Source organism: Saprolegnia parasitica (assembly GCF_000151545.1).
Source record: "Saprolegnia parasitica CBS 223.65 unplaced genomic scaffold supercont2.1, whole genome shotgun sequence".
Classification (NCBI taxonomy): Eukaryota; Oomycota; class Saprolegniomycetes; order Saprolegniales; family Saprolegniaceae; genus Saprolegnia; species Saprolegnia parasitica.
In genome coordinates, this window is record NW_012156395.1 from 1,313,770 (window position 1) to 1,335,303 (window position 21,534).

At 53.6% G+C, this 21,534-nt stretch overlaps 7 protein-coding genes across 7 annotated transcripts; 6 read left to right on the plus strand and 1 right to left on the minus strand.

Annotated features, from left to right (window-relative positions):
* Nucleotides 1–1,341: 1,341 nt before the first annotated feature.
* Nucleotides 1,342–2,260, plus strand: SPRG_18848 (hypothetical protein; the record flags this gene model as incomplete). Its single annotated transcript, XM_012338674.1, has 4 exons — nucleotides 1,342–1,515; nucleotides 1,559–1,798; nucleotides 1,845–2,107; nucleotides 2,164–2,260. 4 exons carry the CDS (start codon nucleotides 1,342–1,344, stop codon nucleotides 2,258–2,260), a joined length of 774 nt encoding a protein of 257 aa, XP_012194064.1.
* Nucleotides 2,261–2,471: 211 nt separating this feature from the next.
* Nucleotides 2,472–3,210, plus strand: SPRG_00494 (D-tyrosyl-tRNA(Tyr) deacylase). Its single transcript, XM_012338588.1, has 4 exons — nucleotides 2,472–2,650; nucleotides 2,693–2,831; nucleotides 2,876–2,994; nucleotides 3,043–3,210. The coding sequence occupies exons 1-4, from the start codon at nucleotides 2,501–2,503 to the stop codon at nucleotides 3,091–3,093; spliced, it is 459 nt and encodes a 152-aa protein (XP_012193978.1). The 5' UTR covers nucleotides 2,472–2,500; the 3' UTR covers nucleotides 3,094–3,210.
* Nucleotides 3,211–5,521: 2,311 nt separating this feature from the next.
* SPRG_18849 (hypothetical protein) lies at nucleotides 5,522–5,857 on the plus strand (the record flags this gene model as incomplete). The annotated part of the gene is made up of 1 exon (XM_012338675.1): nucleotides 5,522–5,857. A coding segment is annotated over one exon (336 nt), but the record flags the coding sequence as incomplete, so codon positions are not given.
* Nucleotides 5,858–6,119: 262 nt separating this feature from the next.
* On the plus strand, nucleotides 6,120–6,413 carry SPRG_18850 (hypothetical protein; the record flags this gene model as incomplete). Its single annotated transcript, XM_012338676.1, has 2 exons — nucleotides 6,120–6,184; nucleotides 6,242–6,413. The coding sequence occupies 2 exons, from the start codon at nucleotides 6,120–6,122 to the stop codon at nucleotides 6,411–6,413; spliced, it is 237 nt and encodes a 78-aa protein (XP_012194066.1).
* Nucleotides 6,414–10,443: 4,030 nt separating this feature from the next.
* Nucleotides 10,444–11,509, minus strand: SPRG_18851 (hypothetical protein; the record flags this gene model as incomplete). The annotated part of the gene is made up of 6 exons (XM_012338677.1): nucleotides 10,444–10,497; nucleotides 10,542–10,681; nucleotides 10,727–10,813; nucleotides 10,855–11,179; nucleotides 11,224–11,329; nucleotides 11,379–11,509. 6 exons carry the CDS (start codon nucleotides 11,507–11,509, stop codon nucleotides 10,444–10,446), a joined length of 843 nt encoding a protein of 280 aa, XP_012194067.1.
* Nucleotides 11,510–11,628: 119 nt separating this feature from the next.
* Nucleotides 11,629–12,307, plus strand: SPRG_18852 (hypothetical protein; the record flags this gene model as incomplete). The annotated part of the gene is made up of 3 exons (XM_012338678.1): nucleotides 11,629–11,850; nucleotides 11,895–11,990; nucleotides 12,041–12,307. The coding sequence occupies 3 exons, from the start codon at nucleotides 11,629–11,631 to the stop codon at nucleotides 12,305–12,307; spliced, it is 585 nt and encodes a 194-aa protein (XP_012194068.1).
* A 265-nt stretch (nucleotides 12,308–12,572) lies between these two features.
* On the plus strand, nucleotides 12,573–13,794 carry SPRG_00495 (hypothetical protein). The gene is made up of 6 exons (XM_012338589.1): nucleotides 12,573–12,622; nucleotides 12,673–12,823; nucleotides 12,868–12,960; nucleotides 13,008–13,295; nucleotides 13,343–13,554; nucleotides 13,604–13,794. The coding sequence occupies exons 1-6, from the start codon at nucleotides 12,599–12,601 to the stop codon at nucleotides 13,724–13,726; spliced, it is 891 nt and encodes a 296-aa protein (XP_012193979.1). The 5' UTR covers nucleotides 12,573–12,598; the 3' UTR covers nucleotides 13,727–13,794.
* The last annotated feature ends 7,740 nt before the right edge of the window (nucleotides 13,795–21,534 follow it).

Genomic DNA, 21,534 nt, shown 5'->3' on the forward strand with positions numbered 1-21,534 from the left:
GCAAATGCCGTTGCGTCGTTCTCGTCTGCCGCGATGTCCCACTCGAACGCGTCTTGAACCTTCGTGGCGTGTTACCTCACGGAGAGGGATACAGCACTTACGCGGAGACCGCCAATTTCAATGTCGACAGCTATCGGGAAAGAAGCTCGAGGTTGCGGCTCATAGGCACAAGCGAGGGTGCGTGCTGCAGGAGCTGTGTTGTGATCGATCTTGAGATGGCCTGCTGCAATGATATAAGCAGTGCACGCATGTAGCATCGGAGGTACTTCGCTGTTTACATCGAGCTGCATTTCGGTTGCGAGCACCGCGGCAAACTTGGCTGGCGACAAGTCGCGCTGCTCAGCGTCCCACAGAAAGGCGTCTTGAAATCGCCCGTGTTTGGAAAAGAGCGTGAGGCGAATCGGTACAAGGGACCCCATCGAGTAGCGCGACGCGACGCGTTCGTGGCTCTTTGGCGTAGCGAACGAAGACGCTGCTCGTCGATGGCAATGACGCAAGTATCGTGACAAGGGGTCCATCCCCGAGTGCACTTGAACGCAGTTGAGAACCCTTGGGAGTGACCTCTCGGTTGCTCGCAGCATTGCGAGCTGCTGCGGTGGAAGTTGAGGCGTTGCTGTGCGCAGGAGAAGCGCTGTCGGAGCTAGGGCGCGCAGCTCATTCTCACGTGGTTGGGCCTCGAGAAGCCGAATGACACCGTTCGCCCGCAGCATATGCGCGACCCGTTGCGCAAGGCAGTCGTCTTCGGCAGGCGTTGCTTCGAGCCACGACGCCAAGTACCCTTCCGAGCACCCAAGGAGGAAGGCTATTGTCGACATCGTCACGTTCTCCTCCGTCGCCAGGGCGTCGAGCCGCTGCTTCAAGGTCGCCATCGGGCTCGAGATCTTTTCGACTAAACAGGATATATCGACTATTTCAGTCTTTTTAATTAAATAAGTACAACTAAAGTAATCAAATTTTTATTCACAAGGCTTGGTCGGGGTTTATTGAATTTAGTAGTGTACCAAGAATCCCGATAATATTATTTTTGAGATTTTAGGTACCCTACTAAACTCGATTGCTGTAGTCGGAAATGCCGGAGCAGTCCCGGAGCTTGGCATATAATTCAGGATGGCATCCCGAGCACACCCCGCTGCCGAACCCGCAGACGAGGTCGCCAGTGATCGAGCAGCCGCCCTTCGGCCGATGGCGGCCTACCTCTACCAGGGACCCTACGATCATCTTCCCAAGGACAAGATGCTCCCTTTGCACATGGCGCTCGAAATGCGCAAGACGACGTCGCCAAGCCTCGTGCCTGGCCCCGTCGAGGCGCTGCCCGAGTCGGTTCAGGCTCTGCAAGCCTCCATGGACGATGAACCGCCTCTGGATGGGGCTTCTTCAGCGGCAGTTACGTCTGTTGACGGACTCATGGCGTCAATTCCGCGCGTTGAGGCCTTCTTGCCGCATGCTGCTGACCTCGGGCTCGTAAACCGCGACCCGGCCGATCGGCGGTACGTCATGGTGGCCTCCTTCGACGACGTACGCGCGCTGAATTGATTTCCGTGGTTTATCGCGAGAGTAGGCAAAAATCAAGGTGCGGCAATTGGCTAAGGTGTGCGGCTTCCAAGTTGGCATTGACAAGTCGAAGAAGGGCGGGCGGCGCCGGCTCTGGGTTTGCACCAGCAAGGCTGGGTGCCCGTTCCTCGTGAGCGTGAATCAAAGCAACTTTGGCATTCGCGTCAAGTGCGCACTGGAACACAACCACGCGATGCACGTGCACGAGAAGAAGGACACGCGGCTGACAACGTACTCGACCGACGAGGTGCCCGGGCTACCGTTTTGCATGCTCATCTATGTGACGTGGATAGCTGCAAGTGATATTCGCCAACTCGGAGCTCTGTAAACAGTCGCCCGATGTATCCAAAATCACGGGTCGTGAGATCATCGAGACACTGTATACCGAGACAGGATACATGATCAACGCCAACCGCGCGAGCATGATCAAGCACGGGATCATCAAGGACATGCAGTATGAGCTCGAGCGATCCTTCCAGACGCTGCAGCACCACCTCAAGCGTATGGGTGAAGACCCTGATGCGTATTTATCTGGCGCGCGCCTAGCGCCCAAGCCGTGCGACCAACGAGGATACATACGTGCCGATGATCTCACACTACTGTCGCTTATAGGAAGCCTGGACGTCCAAAGAAACAGCAAAAAGTTGCGCCAATGACGTCTGCGACACCGATGGTTTCACCGCCACCGCCACCCGCAGTTGATAGTTAAGTTTGTTGCTCTTCTTATGCCTAGTACTGCTTATGTGTGCGTTGCTTGACAGCATTTCCAAAGGTGGCCACTTCAGCTGTGAACACTTGCAATCGCGCGTGCTTTCCTGTCGTTGAGCTGATGACACAGTCGCGTCGCGCAATGCCAACCGATCTTTCGTGGAAAGTGCCTGTAGCCGTACGGTCCGGATAGTCGTAATCGTCCGGATAAGCTAGGGCGCCAAGAGCAGCTTCAGTATTCATGAAGCTCGTGATCCAGCGAGTGACCAGCGGTGGCGTCAAGGTCGACGGGCAGACCGTGGGCAGCATCTCCAAGGGTGTCGTATGCCTCGTCGGCATCGGCCGTGACGACACGGAAGACGACGCGGAATGGTGCTGCCGGCGCATCTTGGTGCGAAACACCGCGTTGCATGCCGCTTACGTCGTTGGTTAGAACGCTCGTCTCTGGCCCAACGACGACGGAAAGGCGTGGATGACATCCGTGCTTCAGAACAACTATGGCGTTCTCATGGTCAGTCAGTTTACGTTGCACGGCTACATGAACGGCAACAAGCCGGACTTTCATCTCTCCAGTACTCGACGGTCCTAGCTATCATGGACTAATGCACTGCTATAGTGGCACCAGAGCCAGCAAAAGAGCTCTTTGACAACCTTGTCGCGCGCGTTCGGAAAGCTCACGTGGCACCCGAGCAGGTGCAAGAAGGCGTCTTTGGAGCGTACATGGAAGTGTCACTTGTACGTCCAACACCTCCTCCCGCGACGTAGAATGACGCATGGACGTAGGTCGGAGATGGACCCGTGACGATGAATTTGGACTCGAAGGTGCGCAAGTAAGGTCGTTGATCCGCATCAAGGTTCGGTGCAGCATATAGAGCATCTTGTAAATGCATATACGGAACATTGTATTGCAAATGCCTACTCAATCTGGAGGAGCGTCGCGTTCTGCGCTGGGCACGACAGATAAAGGCTCAGTATACATTGCGCCGATGTCTGGAAGATGGCGTGACTGCAATCGGCCGCGCCGATGCCATAGCTCTCGTAGCATTCACATAGCCCCTGGAACGTGAGCCCGCGAGCGTCGGACTCGAACTCGTTGACAATCGATGTAAACGCTGCTTCGCTTAAGGTGAGACCATCTTCGTAGACCTACGCAATTCGCTCGAGAAGGAATTATAGGATAGCAAGGTCGAACGTGAAGAAAGCGCCGCAAATCGTCGATGCCGAGGCGGTCGTCCATGTCCGTGTCCAGGATGCGGAAAAGCTCCGCAGCGCCGCCTCGCCCTCGAGCTTGCTCACTGTGTCCCTCTGTGCTTCCTGCCGACGGCTCCAAGGCTTGATGGCAATGAGGTACTCCCCAGAAGAAAATTGCGCAATGATCTATCGTGCACAACGTTGTAACTCGTCCAATGATGAATGATACTGTATGTGTGGTGTGTACACTGCAACTTGAGTGATCCAGCGTCGCTGACGTCGATGCAACTTCGTGAATTCGACCATTGTCTTGTACCTCCAAGACTGCGATTCCGATGGTGTCCGTTGGGGGCTCTAAACACTGCAGCGCGATGACGGCTGTGACCGGCACGACAACGCTCAGCACGAACACGGCCTCCGAGGCAGCGGGGGCTGTCTTGCTGGGAATGAAGAAGCGACGCCGTAACACCGTACCACTTTCTGGAACATGTGGAATATACCACAACGTGGGAGCTCGTGCGGCAAACGCATTGAACTGCACCCTATGACAATCGCTACCGTCATAATTAGTTGCACCCAACTATCAACCTGAGCGTGGCAGCATGACGCAGGCCTCCGGGAAACACCGAATCGAGGAGATGAGAGGTGTCCCGCAGCGTAATACTTGACGAATGGTCGTTCACAGATGACAGCTCAACAGACACGATCGCAGCATCCACGGAAGCGACACTCGCGCACACGAGATGTTGCTTTGTCATCGCAGCTTGCACACGTCGCAACGTATCAAGTGTTGTCGTGTTGCAAAGGGCTTCATGCGAGAGAGCGAGTCTACCGGGAAAGTTTAGAGAAAAACTGGCTCGGTGGGTAGGAAAAGTTACCGGGGGTGGCCGCAAACGACCTCCAGTACCGATGACGTGGACGCAGCCTGCAAAGCGCTAAAGCTGGAGAAGAACTTGGCCAAAGCTTTCTGCAGCACGATCGGCCACAAAGCGTTATGTGTGCACTTGACAATGGCCGGGCCACCGCCCGGTACGCAAGGAACAAAACCGTCGACTTCGACAAGAACGGGCTCGCCGTGCCGATAGAGCTGCACGGAGAAGCGATCGTCACCATCTCGCGTACTCATGGCTCTTAGAAGAATGTTTTGGCGTTCGCTCAAAATGGCCAGGGCCGATGCAAGCCCCGTTGATGTCAGCGGAGCTTCCGGTGACAGGCACTGTATACGGTCGCAGTCTCGATCGGTAAATGGGGTCAGTGGGCCGTAGAGCTGTGAAACGTGCTTCCAAGTGAATGCTCGGCCACCAGAGCCCACACTTGCTTCGGATGGCATGAACGTCGCATCGACGTACGGCAGGCCTTGGCGTTGACTAGCATCAACAGGCGACGCTGCGTACACGTTCATGAGAAGTGCGGCCAGTGCCTTGTCTTCTTGCTCCTTGACAGCGTGTCTTTTGTCACTGGCTTCGAGCTTGCTAATCGCATGACGTAGCTTAATCGCGCAGCGGGCTTGCTCATCGACGCGGCGCACGTCAACGCGCACTCGGTCGTACGGCCCCAGCTCGAGCTGCAGTTCGAGGCAGGGTGATCGAGACAGGGCAATGTTGCTCGAGCCATCAAAGTCGAGTGCGATGCAGAAATGGATTCCTGTAGCGTTGTCGACGATGTACGACAGACTCCATGGCGCTGACGTCCATCGCGGACGGCACGTCACGCCTTCTTCCAGCGTCAGCATTCGAATTCAGCGACACGGTCTGTGATTGGTCGAAAGTGACGGTATTTGATTGGCAGGACCGCGCGTGCAATCCGACAGGCAGTCTTTGTGGTAAGTACATGTACCTACTACTAGTAGAAGAAGACATGTTGATAAGTTCTCAACATGTCTTCTGCTCCAGCTACTACTCGCCACAAAGATATTGCCAAATCCCCATGGATAAAAAGACAAGTGCGTCGCCCTCATTGGTCCACCCATGGGTCTACCCTGTGAAACCGGTGGCGCCTTTTTCCAGTCGTAACCCCCGAGAAACCATGGTCCAGATCGCATGAGTCGGTCGGTGAGTTTTGACTCTACAGGATGCTTGTCGGACCCAAGAAGGATGCCTCACCTCACTCGATGCTTGCCGAGATGAGCAAAGTGCTCTCAACCGCACCATTGCATCGTCGCAGCTTTGTTGTTCTGGCTCTGCTCGTGTACTTGACGATTACATTTGTACAGCTCGTGAGCGAAGGCTTTCGGCGCATGGGCTCGCTCTTGTCATTTGCGCAGCCAAAGGAGCTCACAATCCTCTCAATTGTGCTCCAATCACTCTCATCGCTCAACGTCTCGAGTGCCAACCTCAACGGCAACACGCTTACACCCGATGGTTCACTCAACGTCAACTTTGGATTGACTCTCGGACCTGACGTCGGAGGCGAGATCGGATTCTTTCCTCTCTATATTGAGGCGCTCGGTCAGAATGCGTACTCTGTCTTCTGGGGGACGACAGCTGCACTCTGGAGCCGGCTTCCCGATGTTGCCTCTGCACTCGGTGGTGTCAATTTTGGCGGCGACTGGTGGGATGTACAGGCAGCTACGGTTGCTAGCACGTCGTACATTTCGTTCACGGGTGTTCCGGCCAACATGACACTTCTAACGGCCTCGTACAGTAGCCTTGCAGCACAGTTGCGACTGAATGCATCGGGCCTCCTCTCGGAAGACAATATTCTCGCGCTTCTCCCAAAATCTGCTGTCCCCAAGGTATGTTGTCTGCAGACTCCACCATTGTGATGGATAGCTCACGGTGTTTCGTTATAGGTGGCTGAAGCTGGTAAAATCGTATTCAAGACGTACTCGACCGATCCCCAGCGCCTCACGTATTTCAATTTGGTATTTCCAGACGCATCCTGGCTGTCTGGTCTTGGGGCAAGTGACATTGTGGCGTCATCTTCTCAAACAAAATGCCAGCTTCGCCAGTTTCCGTCGCTAAAGAAGCTGCGAAGCCCCGCGGCGTTCAACCGATTTGCGGACCAAGGTTGCTGGGTGAACGCTTCGATCCTACCAAGCGCGCCGTACGCCTCTTACGTCATGAACGCAACCGATTTGGGAGAATGGGTCGTTGAGTGCGTAACACCGGCAGCGACGGCAACGTGCTCCAATATGCGCTGGCACGCCCGAATGTACGACCGCACGGCCTCAACCATGTATTTCACCAAAATCGCGCTTTCGGGTCCAAGGCATCTCGTGATCTCGCAGAACCTACTGCTGCGTCTTGGGGCTGGCAACACCACAGAGTCTTCGATCGGCGTTCTCTCAGCGAACGTGTTGAGCAGTCCACTCGTCGGAGACGGCACGTATTCACCAGGGCCTCTCGCCGTGTACCTTGTTGATACGGACACTCTAAAGACGAGCGTGCGTTGGCCGTATCTCATCCTCTGGGTGCTCTGCCTTCTAGTGTGCCGCTCGACATATACAGGAATCTGCACACAATTGCATTTTCTGCTGGAGTCGCCACTTGCCATTTTTCTTGATTGCATCTACGCGCTCGCTCTCTTTTGCAACGGGCCGCGCTTTGTCTCGATCCTGCTGACGCTCCAAGGTCTTTCGGTGCAAAGCTATCTCAGAGCGTGGGTTCTCGCCCTCATGACGATGCGTCCGTTCACAACATTGTATATGATTGCTGCCAAGCAAATTGCACTTCTCGTGATCGATCGGCAGCTCGTGCTCCAGCACATGACCATCGTCGAGTGCTCAGTTTTGATGCTGATTGGCGTCATTCTCATCCAGTGCAATGCGCCGTCTGTCGTTGACGTTGGCATGCGCGCTGACACGACGCTCGATCAAGTCATTTCATTCGTTTACTCGACGCAAGTCGCTTTCTGCGGCGTCGCGATTGCATTTCTGCTTACTTTGTGCCTCGCTGTGACGTTTCTACGCTACAAATCACCACACAGTTCTGTAGCGCCTGGTGTAACGCATCGTGCGCGAAGCCTCACGTCGTACGATATCTACCTTGCCGACAAGTGGCTTTCGTTTGGCGTGACTTTGCTCCGACGCTGCAGTGTACGCAAGATGCCCTGTGTCATGCTTGATGGGGCGTCGCTTTGGCTCGAGGCTCTTTGCAACTGGAATGTGAACCTCTTTACAAACTACGCGCCGTGCTTGTCGCTCGGGTGTGTCCTCTACATGGATAGAACGGGCCGACTTTTCGTATCTGACTGGCGCTACCACGTCGAGACGACACTTGGCGGGGACGTTCTGGTTGGTGGCACGGCCGACCAGGTGCGCTCGGTACCCGTAGCGCCCAACGTCGAGTTTTATCGGTTGGGCGACGCTTCTCTGCAGAAAGCGCCGTCTCGACCTTTGATGGCAGGAAAAGCACCATGGTATCCCTCATCGAGCGCAAGATTAGTGCTGCCACCACCAAGTTCAGCACTCGAAAGTAAATGCTTCGTTGTACACGTTACTCGTGGAAGCAGTCGCGCGGGGTGGTAGTGGAAACTGGGGGCACGAGTGCATTGGGCATCGCGACAGCAAAGATAATACGAGCGGTAGCTTCCAGCCACGGTCGTGCTGCCATCCATGGTCCAAGCTCGTCTGCTTGAGAATTTGCGCGAGGCGGCAATGCGACGAAGCGGGCATCATCCACCGAGAGCGGATACCGGCCAATCGCAGCAATATACTTGCCCTTGGGCAAGTATGTCTTGGCATACGGATCGCGGCTACTGATTGCAAGACCTGCGTCGCGGTCCGGGACGGGTGCGTCGTCAACGGCCAGAATCAAATATCTTTTGTCCAGCAGCTGTAAGTTGTTGTCAGTCGTGTCTTGGAAGATGTACAGAACCGTGTCCACGTATGCCGGATCACATTGGCCGTCGACAAGAAGACTGCCGTTGTCCCACTCGAAGTACGACACCACGTCGATACTCAGAAGCGTCCCATTGAGTAACTCAAATGGTACGTGGATGGTTGTCGCTGTCGTACCATTGTCGCTCGTCGCCATAGTGCCATAGACGGCGCTGTTCACGTACAGCGGCAGAGTGCTGTGATACGGACACATTGTGAGCGACGCTGGTACTGAATGCGGCAAGGCACTACAGCTGCTACCGATGCTTGTGTTGGGACCAGCGACTTGGCTGAGCGAATCGTTGCCGCCCGTGATGGCGATATCGAGGACGTAGTTTCCCACGTCTGCGTTTGGTGCCCCGCATTGCAGCAATGTCCCGCCCGAGTATACGGGTGGCGGCGTAATCGATGAAAACGCGCCAGTTGCCGCAGAAAGTGCATCAAGGGGTGTCATCGACGAGGTTCCGATGACCACAGCGTAGGTCCCGGTGCTGACGGCAAAATTGAGATACGGATCGTATGACGTCATGGCAAAGCCGTCGGACGTAGCAGTGTACTGGTTGTCGTTGGACGCAATGATGGAGAGGTCCCCATCACCATCTTGAGCAATGAGATACACAGCGGCGTCAAAGTATGATGCATCACAAAGCCCCAGTACGTCGCGCAGTGCATATGGCGGCGACAATTCTTGTTGGTACGAGGTCACGCGCAGCTCCAGCACTTGACTGGAGGCTTCGATTTGCAATGCATAGACGTCCATCGTCACGCCAAGCGCTCGGTAAAACAAACTTCCGAACAACGTAGCAACAGAAATGGGATCGTTCGCTGGCGGTGTCGTCGAAGCCACGGCGCATGCTGGAAGCTTCTCTTGTTGCACCAAGTCGGCGACAATAAGTGGCGCAGGGATCCCGCCATTGAGGCTGCTGCTACAGGCACCTAGACCAAGGCATCTTTGGAGCACCACAGCACAAAGCAAAATGCGTACCACCACAGGTGTGCATGCCGACGACAACGTTGTTGTAAGCAATGATTGGAGACCCCGATGACCCTGGCGCGGTTGGAATCATGTACCCCAAGAGGTTGTTCATGCCGCAGTTGGCATACGAGCTTGTTAGTACTTGACCGTTGCCTGTCGACGGTGTTTTGATTCCGACAAGCATTCCTTGACCAAACGGGTGTTGTGGTATGTAAATAGGCGCGCCGCCAACGCCAGTGAAGTTTTGAAGCCTGAGGTAGTTGCCTTTGGCGATCGAGACGTTGAGCTGAACAAGCGCATAGTCAAGGCTCTGCGACGACGCGACGAGCTCACCACCGTGCACAATACTCGTGCCCGGACAAGCTCCGGCTGTACTGCAAGCGTTCTTATCGCACATGCGGCTATAAGCGCGGAAGTCGAACGTCGTCACGGATGCTTGGTCTTGACTCGAAATGCAATGATAATTGGTAAGCACGTGATTCTGGCACCCGACGAGCCAGCCTGTGCACCATTTCACACCGGCAGCATCGTTGATCAAAAGCCGCGCGACAGCCTGAGACCCCCGGAAAAACGGCTCTCTTGGTGAGTTTCTGCAAGGCGGCGGGGATGCCGTACTTGTTGGAGAGCAGTCTCCCTCTGGTGAGTCTGGAGTGCCAGAGTAGCGGTAAGCATCGACGCGAATGCTCCAGTGAGTCGACGTGTTGGACTCGCCCGTTGAGTAGACTTCGAGACGCACGCGGTTGCTAAAGATTGGGACCGAGAAGAATGGCACTGCCGAGACGTTGACCATCGAGTACGAGTAGGCTTGTGCCACGGAGCCGTTCAGGGCGCGCAGCACGACGTAGTCGGAACTCGGAATGTTGAAAGCAGTAAATCGCAGCGAAAGAAACTCGGCCCCAGCGTCGTCGACGGATGCATTGTAGACGAGAACTGGCAACGGTGCCAATCGGTACATGTAGGCACCCACGTCGACGCCGATGTCAATGGGCTTGGTCCTATTGTTGGCATCATCGACGGGCGCAGCTGTGGCTAAAGCCACCGCGAATAGCACGAGCGCGGTGACAAGTGTTGCAAGCATCTCGACTCGCCCCTCGCCGTTTAGGTAGTGGTTTCGGGTGTTGCGTTGCTGGAAGAACGTAACGAACGACCCTCAAACTCAACGCCCCAATATCAAAATCGGCTTAGAGTTGTACTAGTATTACATATGAGAACGGGAAAAGTTCGACAAGTCCAGCTCAAAGTTGGGCGAGTCCTGAGGTTCATTTCTGTCCAGGTCTTGTTGAAGGCATTGCCTACCTCTTGCGGTTGTGGAATAAGTCGTCGAGGTTTCGATGGATCGATATCTTCCATCGACATTTGTGTCCCCTTATCAACACTCGGACTCGAACAAGTTACTGTGTTGACACCTTGGTCGTGGTGCTCGATAACAATTTGCTCTAATTCAGGTCTTAACTCTTGTTGTATGGCGCATTAGAGTTCACCTGAGGCATCCCGAGTGGCAATCACTTTAGAAGGTACCGCTGCTTCACTGCACGCGCGATGGACAACGCGGACTCGCCCAGCGACATCTACCTGTGTAGTGAAAGGACGTTTGAGAAAACATGCATACCCGAAAGCACGCGAAGCTCGTGAGTTCCAAGTAGGGCGGTCGTCATCGAGTATTGCGTTGTGTGCGGCTCGGGTGGTGTTGGCTCCCGGTCGACTTGTACTTGTGCGTCCTGGCGACCCACATCTCCGGTGGTTTGAGTCCCTGTAGTTGCTGTTGATAGATGTGGCAGCGACGGCGCGACGTCTTCGTCGCTGGTACAATCGTCGTCGTCAGAGAGATCGGATGAAATGTCGCTTGAGGAGTCCCTCGAGGCGCAATGCGACCTTTGCTCACTTGCACTCGTCAAATGAAGTCGAAAGAGTGCTTCCCGCTCAACCCTCGCAGCCTGCGATGTGTGCGATTAACAAAATGAATGAAAAACGGACGTACTTGAAAGTGAGCCAAACTTGATTGATGGGATACTGCTGTCATCCGTGGTTCTGGCGCTGACGCGGGTTCAAATGCTACCGGGAGCACTGCGCGCGTGCCCTTATTGCTACCACGGTACATGAGTCGCGTACACGTCCGACGATTTCATAACGCACCTGTACATGACTGATGTGATGTGGTGAGCCAGGCTCTCTTCCGACAGCCACTCACTACATGTGGCATGGTCTAAGCTGGCCAAGATCGAAGACGCCAGTGCCCGAACGTCGTCGTCACCAATGCACGCCATGTCGACGACGTCTCAAGATCCTTGGAAGACCTATGCGCAAGTACAAGATGCGAAAGACGTACGTACGGACGAATTGCGATCAATGTACGGCTCCCGTACATTCTACGTTTCCGAGGGCCATGCCGGAACCTTGCTGGGCGAGCGAAGAGGGCTTCGTGCTTGCACTGGTCCATGCGGGGCTGCTATCCGAAGACACAGGCCCACTCGTCAAGAATGTTGTTCTTCATGCGTGGCTCGAGAATCTCTGCTCCTCTGACGACGACGTGGAGCGCACGATCGATTCGCTCTCAACACGGGGCTGGTTGCAACCCTCATCCGTCTCAACTCAGGCCGCCGTCGAGGTGCAAATATCCGACATCGACACGTATTTCATGCACGCGTGTAGGAGAGGTCGTACCTTATTCGCATGTCTCCTTCAGAAGCCTCAACGCGGCACGCGCACCACGGGACGTCGGCACCCGACACTGCGATGCCGCATGAGGCAGGGCACTGACAAAGCGGTGACTTGGCTCATACGCGTGCAACACATAGGTGAAGAAGAAGGCGTTTCGCACGTGCTTCCCCACGGTGTCGGCCAAGGCGGAAAAAATGTATCTCAAGCTCACGGACCCTCACGTACTTGTGTATGCAACCTTGGGCCTGAACCTCATAAGCCGAGGCGATTCTTCGGTACCCGCGTACTCGCGTGAAATGAAGATTATGGGTGTCGACGCTCAAACCAGGACAATTGTCGCAAATTTACTCGCCAAAGCGTTTGCGGCTCATGACAAGGCGCAGCTCCATCAGCGCTTGGGCTAGATGACCATGAATGTGATTTGCTGTTCCCAACGTGCATATCTTTGAACGGGCATGTACATACCGGTACGAGAAATCCTATGGGAGAGAAACCATGGGTCCTTGAGGTCGTTGCGCCGTCATCAGCTCATCCTAACGTTAGTTGGCTTTACGAAGGACAGACAAGCATGGCTACTATTCCAGTCAAAGCTGAGCACAACGTCAAACTTTTGTGCTGCCGGTTACGCGTGCAGCTGCTAAGACGTTGGAATATCCGGATACAAGTCATTTTCCGTTTTGCGCATTGACGACGAGATGGCCGGGCGTAGCTTCGCGGGGGTACGATGCATCGCCCGGTGACCGCTGCGCTCAACGTGCAGCCGTTATAGGTAGAGCTTGGTGGCACCTCTTGGGCGCTAGCCGTGGCCCACGACAACCCGCTCAACATTGTTGCTCGGACGCGCATCGACACGACGACGCCAGACGAGACATTCGCCAAGGCGTTCGCTTGGCTGGCGACTCAATCGTTTGAAGCCATTGGTGCGCTGGTCGTGCTTCACCCGTACATCTAATAAGGGGACTAGGTATCGCGTCGTTCGGTCCCGTGGATCTCAACCCTGCGAGCGCCACGTACGGCTTTATCACAACGACGCCGAAGCCCTATTGGGCCAACACTGGTACTTGATTATGCATGCTCGATAAAGTCTCTATATGCATCCTGTAGATGTCGTCGGTACATTCAAGAAGCACTTTCCTGGTGTACCCATCAGCTTCGAGACTGATGTCAATGCGCCTGCGCTCTTTGAAGCCACTCACGGAGGTCACGGGGACGTCTCTAGCTTGTGCTACATTACCGTCGGTACGGGCATCGGCGTCGGCGTCTGCGTTGACGGCAAGGCCGTACACGGCATGTTGCACCCCGAGGCTGGGCACATGCGCGTTCCAATCGCTGACGCAGATGTGGTCACGGGATTCCAAGGCACATGCCCTTTTCATGGCACTTGTGCTGAAGGTAGATGCTGTGCTGGATGAAATCGAATTAGGCTCAAATGCTCGTAGGTATGGCTGCATCAGGAGCAATCGCAGCCCGCGCTTGCCTTTCCCGTCAAGAACTTCAGTCCTTGGATGACGACGACCCGGTCTGGGACACTGTTGCTCACTACCTCGGTCATCTGTGCGTCAACTTGACACTGACGGTATCACCTCAAGTCATTGTGATTGGGGGTGGCATCTCCAAGCGTGCAGGCCTCTTCGAGAAGATCCATGCCAAGGTTTGCACATAGCACAGAGGGAGGTTCACTCACTATTGTTTGCGTCTAGTTTGAAGCGTTTGTCAATGGTTATGTAGCCACGCCTCCCATGACTGAATTCATTCGACCCTCGTTTCACGCTGATGTTGGACTGGTCAGCTCCCTCGAGCTTGCCAGATTGGCCATTCTCTAAGGAAGAAGTATTCAAATAGTGGCATTGATATCTCCTTTTTTTAAAGCAATTATATCACCTTCCTCGGGTGGCACCGTCGGACCGCCCGGTGGCGAAGCATACTCGACCGGGGAGCGGCCCCTACGAGCGAAGCGACTTCGCGTCTGCAGTACGCATGACGTGGGTGTACGCAGCGCACCCGCCGGCGCATGGGTGTTCAGCAGACCGACAGCATAGTCTGACAAACGGTGCGTGTACACGGTCCTGCCTGAAATGCGCGCCGCTTTTCGGTTTTGATGAGCGCAGTCTCTATCTCCTATTCTTTAACCCCTCAACGCCCAACTTTTTAAGACTACGGATCGTCCGTAAATGTGTACGTAGTGCGTAAAGTATCTGTGTATCTGTGAGGCGCAGCTGAACAACCGGCTGCGACAGACGAACAAGTGGCCCTAGGAATTAGCCCCTTATTTCTTAACGAGCCGCAGATGGTCGGCGACCTCAACTCGGGTTCCGGCTGCGAATCCGCTCGCCATGACAGACATTCGCCATATCAGTACTTGAAAGCACATGCCACACATTCAACCACTCCGTTATCGCCGTAGCTCAATTAGGCTTGCATTTTTAGCGTGCATAAAACCCAATAGTATGTGTTTGTCACAGAACTAGGGTGTATGCCCTGTGGACCTACGGTCACACTCATTGTGCGTATGCAGTAGGCATTGGAGCAACGAAAGTGCCTGGGTAGCGGGATCATTCGGTTGCTGCACGCGCGTCCTGAGTGTGAGCAGCACCCGCTCTTGAAATTGATCTGCCGCGCAGCGATGAGGCAGCCGCGGTTTCGTTCTGCATCCGTCGGGTCCAGACGGCGAAAGATGTGGTACAAAGCCCCATTAATGGTGAGCATAGTTCTCGTTGTAAGTTATTGGAGATGGTACACTCTGTCGGCGTTGTTGCTGCAGCAAGGAGAATGATTTTTCTATCTTGCTGGAGGCTGGATGGATCTCTCCGTGCGCAGCTCACTCCGAACGACCAAGTGCTGGTGCATTCAGGCGTAGCACTACGGATACGAAGTCTTTGAGCTAGTTTCTGCTAACTTGATTTCAACGCGAACACGTTTGATAGATGATAGATTGCTGGCGGCTGGCGGCTGGCGACGATCCGGTGAGCACTTGTGCTCGTCGCCAATCTTGCCGTTGTTGTAGCAGCGAGTGTGAAGCTTGTACAACTTGGACGGCATGAGGCTGACTTTGCCTAGTGGTTGGGAGCGTCGACCTCGAGAAGGTCGTTGATGGAGCAGCATGCGATTCGTGGACAGCGTGTAGTGCGCACATCGGTGATGTCCTCCTCGTCGTCACCGATGAAAAGTCCGCTTAATTTATCATTAAAGCCAGCTCGTTCTCGGCGCTTCCGTCGTCCTCGGAGTCGATCTCAACTTCATCGTTGGTTTTGGCGTCCTCGTTGAACTCGCTATCGTCACCGTACGTAGCGGTTGCAAGCACAGGCTCATAGTTGCGTCCTGTCGAGCGGTGACACGTCGCAAGACAGGGGCACCAAAGCTTAAAGTCCGGATCTGAGTCGATTCCACTTGGCATCTCCTGCTCGGGCACATGTTCCGATTCGACCTGCTCGACTTGTTGGGGCCTTTTGGCAGGGCGCATGCCAGGGTAGTCGTGTCGACGCGCTTGCGTGGGTTTGGGCGCGGAGGTGGCGTGTGCACTGCGGGTATTGACAAGACGCCGACGGCAACAGCTGTATCTTGCATTCGCGGAACTACTGAGGCTTCGCGTCGACCTTTGAGTGCAACGGGAAGCTTCGAAATCCAGAGGGCGGCTGGTGGCTTGTCGTGCGGCCGGTAGCATCGCGTAGCACGTCGACTCGTCTCGGTACAGATGGGCGTGGCTTTGCGATCGAGGCGGCACAATCGACTGGCGCGGGAAAGACCTCCTTCACGCAACGTTGTACGGGCGGCCTGGTTGTGGTGTTGGGCGGAGCCAACAGGCATGCGCTGGCAACATATGGAGCACGTCACCTAAAGACCGACAAAATTTGAAGTCGACCGGGAAGCAACCCGACTTCCGCTTTCAGGTATTGCCCGTGCAAGAGACGATCTCTGGCGCATGGAACCACTGCTTGTTCGTGCCCAAGTTTCATTTCGAGTTGAATCCCATCGATGCCTACTGGGGGCCAGCCAAGCGCTACGATCGGGCCAACTGCAACTACTCGTTTAAAGGACTCAAGACTTGCGTACCAAAGAGCGTGCCCGTTGGCGTCGAATCGCGAGAATTTTAGTTGATGCGGACCTTTCATCGCATCGTACCATTTGGGTTGCGACTACGCGCTGACGAAGTACAGGTATGCCAACAAGAAGTACAAAAGTCACAGCGCCCCAACTCGATTTTACAAGAAAAAGATGCCGAAATGAAACAAAAATAGTCGGATATTCGAAAAAATAGCTCGAGATTTCTTGGTCAGAATATGGCTGTTTGTCGGTTTTTAGGTGACGTGCCCCATAAAGCGCATGTAAAGAGCCTTCTAGTGCTTTCCCTAGGCGCGTACGCTCGAGTCTCGCCTTCTTGACGGCAATAGCAGCCGCCTTTTTCTGCTTCAACTTGTATGCAAGCGCTTGCTCTTGTGCGTCACGCTTCCATGCGCTATATTGTCGCTGCATGTCATCATTCCGCTCACGCTCGCTGGTCGTCATCGAGAGCCGATGTACGCACCGGAACTAACGAATTAGCGCTGCACTCATCTTTGCCGCAGCGCTTGCTTTTACTTAACCAATTTGGGACCATTGATCTGGCAGCGTCCAGATATTCACCACGATAGGAAGACTGCCCACAACTATCCTACGGAATTCACACGACTGTGACTACTGCTAATGCATCGTGCACAGCGTACACTCACTCGTAAGGCCGCTTCGCGGCCGCGCAGGCTTCGCCTCCAGTCGGTCCGAGCTTTGTGGTCCGAGGAGGGTGTACCTATTTTGTTTTTATCTTGAGGTATCGTATGTGCACCCTTCTCGGAGACACCAGGCTCAGACCGACCGGAGGCAAGGCGAACTCGACCGTTGAGCGCCGCCACGAACAGAACGGCTTACATGTATCTGCATGGCCCCCAAGTTGATGGTTTTGGAGTGCTCGGTAACGGACATTGCAACATTTGTGGTCGCTCCAGAGATACTAGGGTGATCATAATGGCCTTACAGCCAGCCACTCATGCTTCTGCCACGTGGTCGTATGGCAACGACTTGACTTGTGGCTCACAAACGTATTACGAAGCAGAATTCCGCGTGGAAAATTTGTGGCATGGGGGATGACGTTAACAATAATGCTAAGGGGCATGCGAAAGAGATAGTGTTCTGTAATTGTTGTGCGTTTCGTGAAAATCGCTACCAGCGATGACCAGATAGTGTGACAGGAAATAGCGAAATATAGGTACACCCTGCTCGAAGGCAGCTTGCTTGAGCCGACGCAGCCGGAAAGCGGCTCTTCGAGCGGAGCAAGTGCACGCACGCAGTGCGCGAGACATTGGTCTGCGTTATGGACCAGTCGGCGCATCAGTGCAGGCTCTCTAGGAACGTTGACGGCAGTTCAATTTCGTAATGGCTAGACGAGCGTTTCTGGACAAACGATCTCAATCCGGTAAACTGAGAGCTAGCATACTGACACTCTGTTCAGATCTTTTTTGCTGTATAACTTTACTAGGGTGAGCCCTGTGGCCTTACGGCCACACTCTTTCGTGAGCGCAATCTTCTTTGGCGAAGTAGTTGCCTGATAGTATGCTCGTGCTTGTTACGACGTTGTAGTGTCAGGCAGAAGGTCTTTCTGTTTGTTCTGTGTTTTGCTAACTCGTTCGCGTCCAGCGCAAACCCGGGTAGCAGAGTCAATTGCAAGCGATCTTAAACAGCTTAGTCGTGCTGGTCGCTTCCTTTGATAAGTAGCGTGTCAAGAATTGCTTACCACAAATCATATTTAGGTCCATCGTGGTTAGAAATGTCCGATGTTGTCAATGCGATGCGCTTTTGATTCGTCTAAGGTCGACCTACTTACTTAACAATATGTTAAGGCAAAGTCCAGATAGATGCAAAAGGTGATGCTTTACGATGCTTTCGTGCGTTGCAAACCCGCAGTGCGTTGCGTGGATATCGCTAACTGTGTAAAAAAAGGGTGCAGTAGAAGACAGCCATGCAAAAGTGGACACTGCGAGGAATTAGACATAATGCGATGGTGTCTTCGCACAGAACGAACACGAACAACGACTGGCAGGTTACAAATAAAGACTGTGAACCAAAAGCAGTGTGCGCGATGCACCACTCATCAGTGGAACCTACCTGCGAGCAAATACAACTGATATACATGCAAGCTACAGAGAAAGATAAAACGGCAACACCAAACGGCGATCAGTTGTACGGGGCTTCCTGCGTACATCTAGTTTTGTGTAGGGGAAGGCGAATTCCGAAAAAAGCCGCCAGCGCTCTGCTCAGCCAGTCAGCCGGTTACCATTCATCGCCCAATGGTAGCATCACACATCCACGTATTAACCAATCACACCCATTTCTTGCACACGGTCGGTCATATGAAGCTGGATACCGATAACCTTATCCGGCCCTGTCCAGTTATCAAGAACAGTAAGAAACCGTCGTCCAGAGCGTCCCGCCAATGCGCCAGCCAGTGCACCCAGCAAACCAACGCATAATGCAGACCGTGTACTACAATTAACCCTCCGGAACTGTCACAGTGCAGCACGCGCTTGGCGCTTCGAGGCGCGATGAGTCATTGACATAGTGACTAACTGGTGGTGATGCCGCAAAGCCTACGAAAGCTAACTTGCTACGCCCATCGGTGCAATACATATAACCCCTTCAAACGCATACTCGCTGCGCTCGACTCTGCCGCTGCCTGGCACGCGCTTCGCGCAAAACGTAGAGTCGCTCCGCTCGTCTCGCCGCTTCGTGGCATGTCGTGAGCAAGGTGACGCCTTGAAGCCCAGAAAAAACTTAATCGTGTCATTATATTTAATTTCACAATACCGATTTGGGAGAATTTTTCCAGCAATGTCCGGATATCCACCCCGGTTGGGAAACTGCCCCCGACAACCCAACGGAGCCCGCACGAATGCGACGACAGGTGAATTACGTAGACCAATGCATTGCGCACTGCGTGCGCGCACTCGCTTCGCTCGTGGGGCCACTTCGCGGCCGCGTCGGCTTCGCCTCCGGTCAGTCCCGAGCTTGGTGATCCGAGGAGGGTGTACCTGGATCTTTTCACTATTAAGCAATAGGAGCCCATGCATACCACATGCAGCAAAGTAGAAAGACAGTCGAATTGTGGAGCGTGCTGCCCAGCAGCGGAGACAGCGAGATTGCGTGGGCAGGGCATTTATGTATACTGCCGAAAAGCATACTCCTCTCGCTACTCGAGGCTTGCCAACCTTCCTCACTGGTATATCGTAAAGTCCCGGTAATAAGCAAAGCGCGTGTCGCCCTGCAGTAGTTACGAGCGAGGCGATCGTGGTACATGTAAAATTGATCAGATTAGTGCACTTTCTGGCGCATTGGCGAAACGCTGTGAACGACTATTTTTTCCTATTCTCGGTTTAAACAGTGCCAGATAGGGCTGTATTGTTGACTGTGTGCTCAGGTTTCTCTAAAGAGTGGACATTTTTTCGGCACACAGCTATCACATGTAAATTGCAGGTCTTTGTTTGTCTCATATATGTGCAATGGCGCCTCTGCATCACATTTACTTTTATGCAGTATAGACCATTGCGTGGCTTTCCACTACGACTGCATCGTTTACTTACATTGGTAATGCACGGATAAATTGTACAGTTTCTTCCTGGTATGCCTTCGGGCTTTGTTTTTAAATGGATATGTGATTTCGAATGAATTTATCTATACCAGAAGCGCATTGCATTGATTACATTGGGCATTTTTTTATGAAATTGGTCTGTAGTAGGCAATTCTCGAGACTGTATTTAGCAAAGAGAGCAACTACACAACTAACCAGTATAAGATTACTAGCTTTTGTCTCCACACCATCCGTGTTTTGCGCAGGACGCGAAGGCGCAAGCAGAACAGAAATCACTTATTACCGAGAGACCTTTCGGCTTTCACATCTTGCCAAGTACGAGCTTACTATCAGGCCTTGCAGACTGTCGCTTCTAATTGAGATGCATCAATTTTGTTTAGGGGGTAAGTCCAGCTCGTCAGTCCCTCCGACTAGAGACGAATAATTCTAGACTTGAAAATAAACGTGCGGACATATTGAGATACTTACTAGATATGAAATTCATTTGCATAATTTGCTTGTTGTTTATCAATAGTTGCTCATGCTCTTGATATAAAAAAGTAGGTTACTACAGTTGGTATAGTGGCCCGCATCTTAACCCGACAATGGATAGCCAAAGTAGACAAATTTGGTCGGAATTTTTACGATACCTAAATCCTCCCCAGAATCGTTTTGACGCCGCAGGGGGCTGAAAAGACTCACAACGGAGAGTAGAGGAGCAAATATACGTTGATTTCTAGCGTTTTTAGCTGCAAATTCGACCTCCATGCGTGCCAAGAGATTCTCGGATGGAATGGATCGGTGAGATTTGAACTAGTACTTCTTGACTGCGAACTCTGCGAGATGCGGTGGAAGCCTAGCTACGTACACCTGCATGTATCGATGACAACGCCGCTCGAAGCGCTGAACGTGCTGCAGAGGGACTTGAGCAAGAGCAGCTGGAACCGTTTCGCGAAGGCTCTTGAACGTGTAGTCGCAGTGCCGGCGGCAGTAGACCTTGGCACTTCCCAACAGTTTTCAATCGGGTTGAATTCGGGATGAAACTTGGGGATTATGTCCATCAAGCGGCCGCTATCTTCCAAAACCTCTTCAAGCATCGACTTCTGAGCCGCAAAGTCGGATTGGTGGTCAAGCAAGTTGACCGCACAGCAAAAGTACGGCTCTTCCGTCATGCAGGGCGTCTTCCTGCACTGCCCTCGGATCGTCTCGACGGGGCCGAGCAGCTCGCGCCTTGGCCACATGCCTTCCTCGGCGCAACTTTACGAAAGGCCCTGCACAGCATCGCCCCACGCATCGGGTGGGCTCCACAGATCGAGCTCGTCATCGGTGTCAATGTCAATGATCCCGACTTTGTACGCGAGCGGACCTTCCTACGATGGAATGCCTCAGTTGGTGTCCAAGTGGTGGATCAAAGACGTACTTGTACAAGTTGGCAAGGCTCGTGGGCGCCGTCATCGTCTTCCTCGTCGGTGCTGTCGCTCTGCAGTTCGATAACGCCGCCTAGCGCAGGCGCTTGACTTCGATAGCTGCCCTGGTGCGGCGCAGATGAGACGCTTGCTTGCCGCGTCGTCCCATGAATTGGTCGTGACAGTGACGAGCATCAAGCGAAGCACTGTCGTAGCCCGGGGCACCGTATCCGGATAAAGAGATTTTGTACAGATAAGGCCGGTGTGGCCCGGTGTACAGGCCCTGGAAGTGGACATTTTTGGCCCCTCCCCACCTTAAATGGTCCGTCTTTCATCTTCTATTACTCAGCAACTAGACATGCTACGAAGAAGATCAAACTATATTCGTGTTCGTCTATGTCTCGGCTATCGATAAATAGCGCGTTTAGCGCATCGAACGGCCTCAAACATTATTTATAGCCCCAATAAAAAGGTCATGAATCTCTGTCGGGTAAAGTTGCGGGCCACCGTAGTACTGTGAATCGCCCCCGTATAGTTTTGGGTCGGCCGCGAAAAAGGTTGACGAGCGGTACAAGTCCACAGTTTGTGCGAAGGTGTGACCTATATTTGTGGTTTTGTATGTTTGCTAGTGGTT

What these genes read in the sequence shown, in the direction of transcription:
- SPRG_00494 (XM_012338588.1), top strand. Translation starts at nt 2,501, where the DNA reads ATGAAGCTCGTGATCCAGCGAGTGACCAGCGGTGGCGTCAAGGTCGAC. An exon ending in GCCGGACTTTCATCTCTCCA is followed by an intron (nt 2,832 to 2,875) that starts GTACTCGACGGT and finishes GCACTGCTATAG; the next exon opens with TGGCACCAGAGCCAGCAAAA. An exon ending in CGTACATGGAAGTGTCACTT is followed by an intron (nt 2,995 to 3,042) that starts GTACGTCCAACA and finishes GCATGGACGTAG; the next exon opens with GTCGGAGATGGACCCGTGAC.
- SPRG_00495 (XM_012338589.1), top strand. Translation starts at nt 12,599, where the DNA reads ATGGCCGGGCGTAGCTTCGCGGGG. An exon ending in CCGGGCGTAGCTTCGCGGGG is followed by an intron (nt 12,623 to 12,672) that starts GTACGATGCATC and finishes CAGCCGTTATAG; the next exon opens with GTAGAGCTTGGTGGCACCTC. An exon ending in TCATGGCACTTGTGCTGAAG is followed by an intron (nt 13,296 to 13,342) that starts GTAGATGCTGTG and finishes AAATGCTCGTAG; the next exon opens with GTATGGCTGCATCAGGAGCA.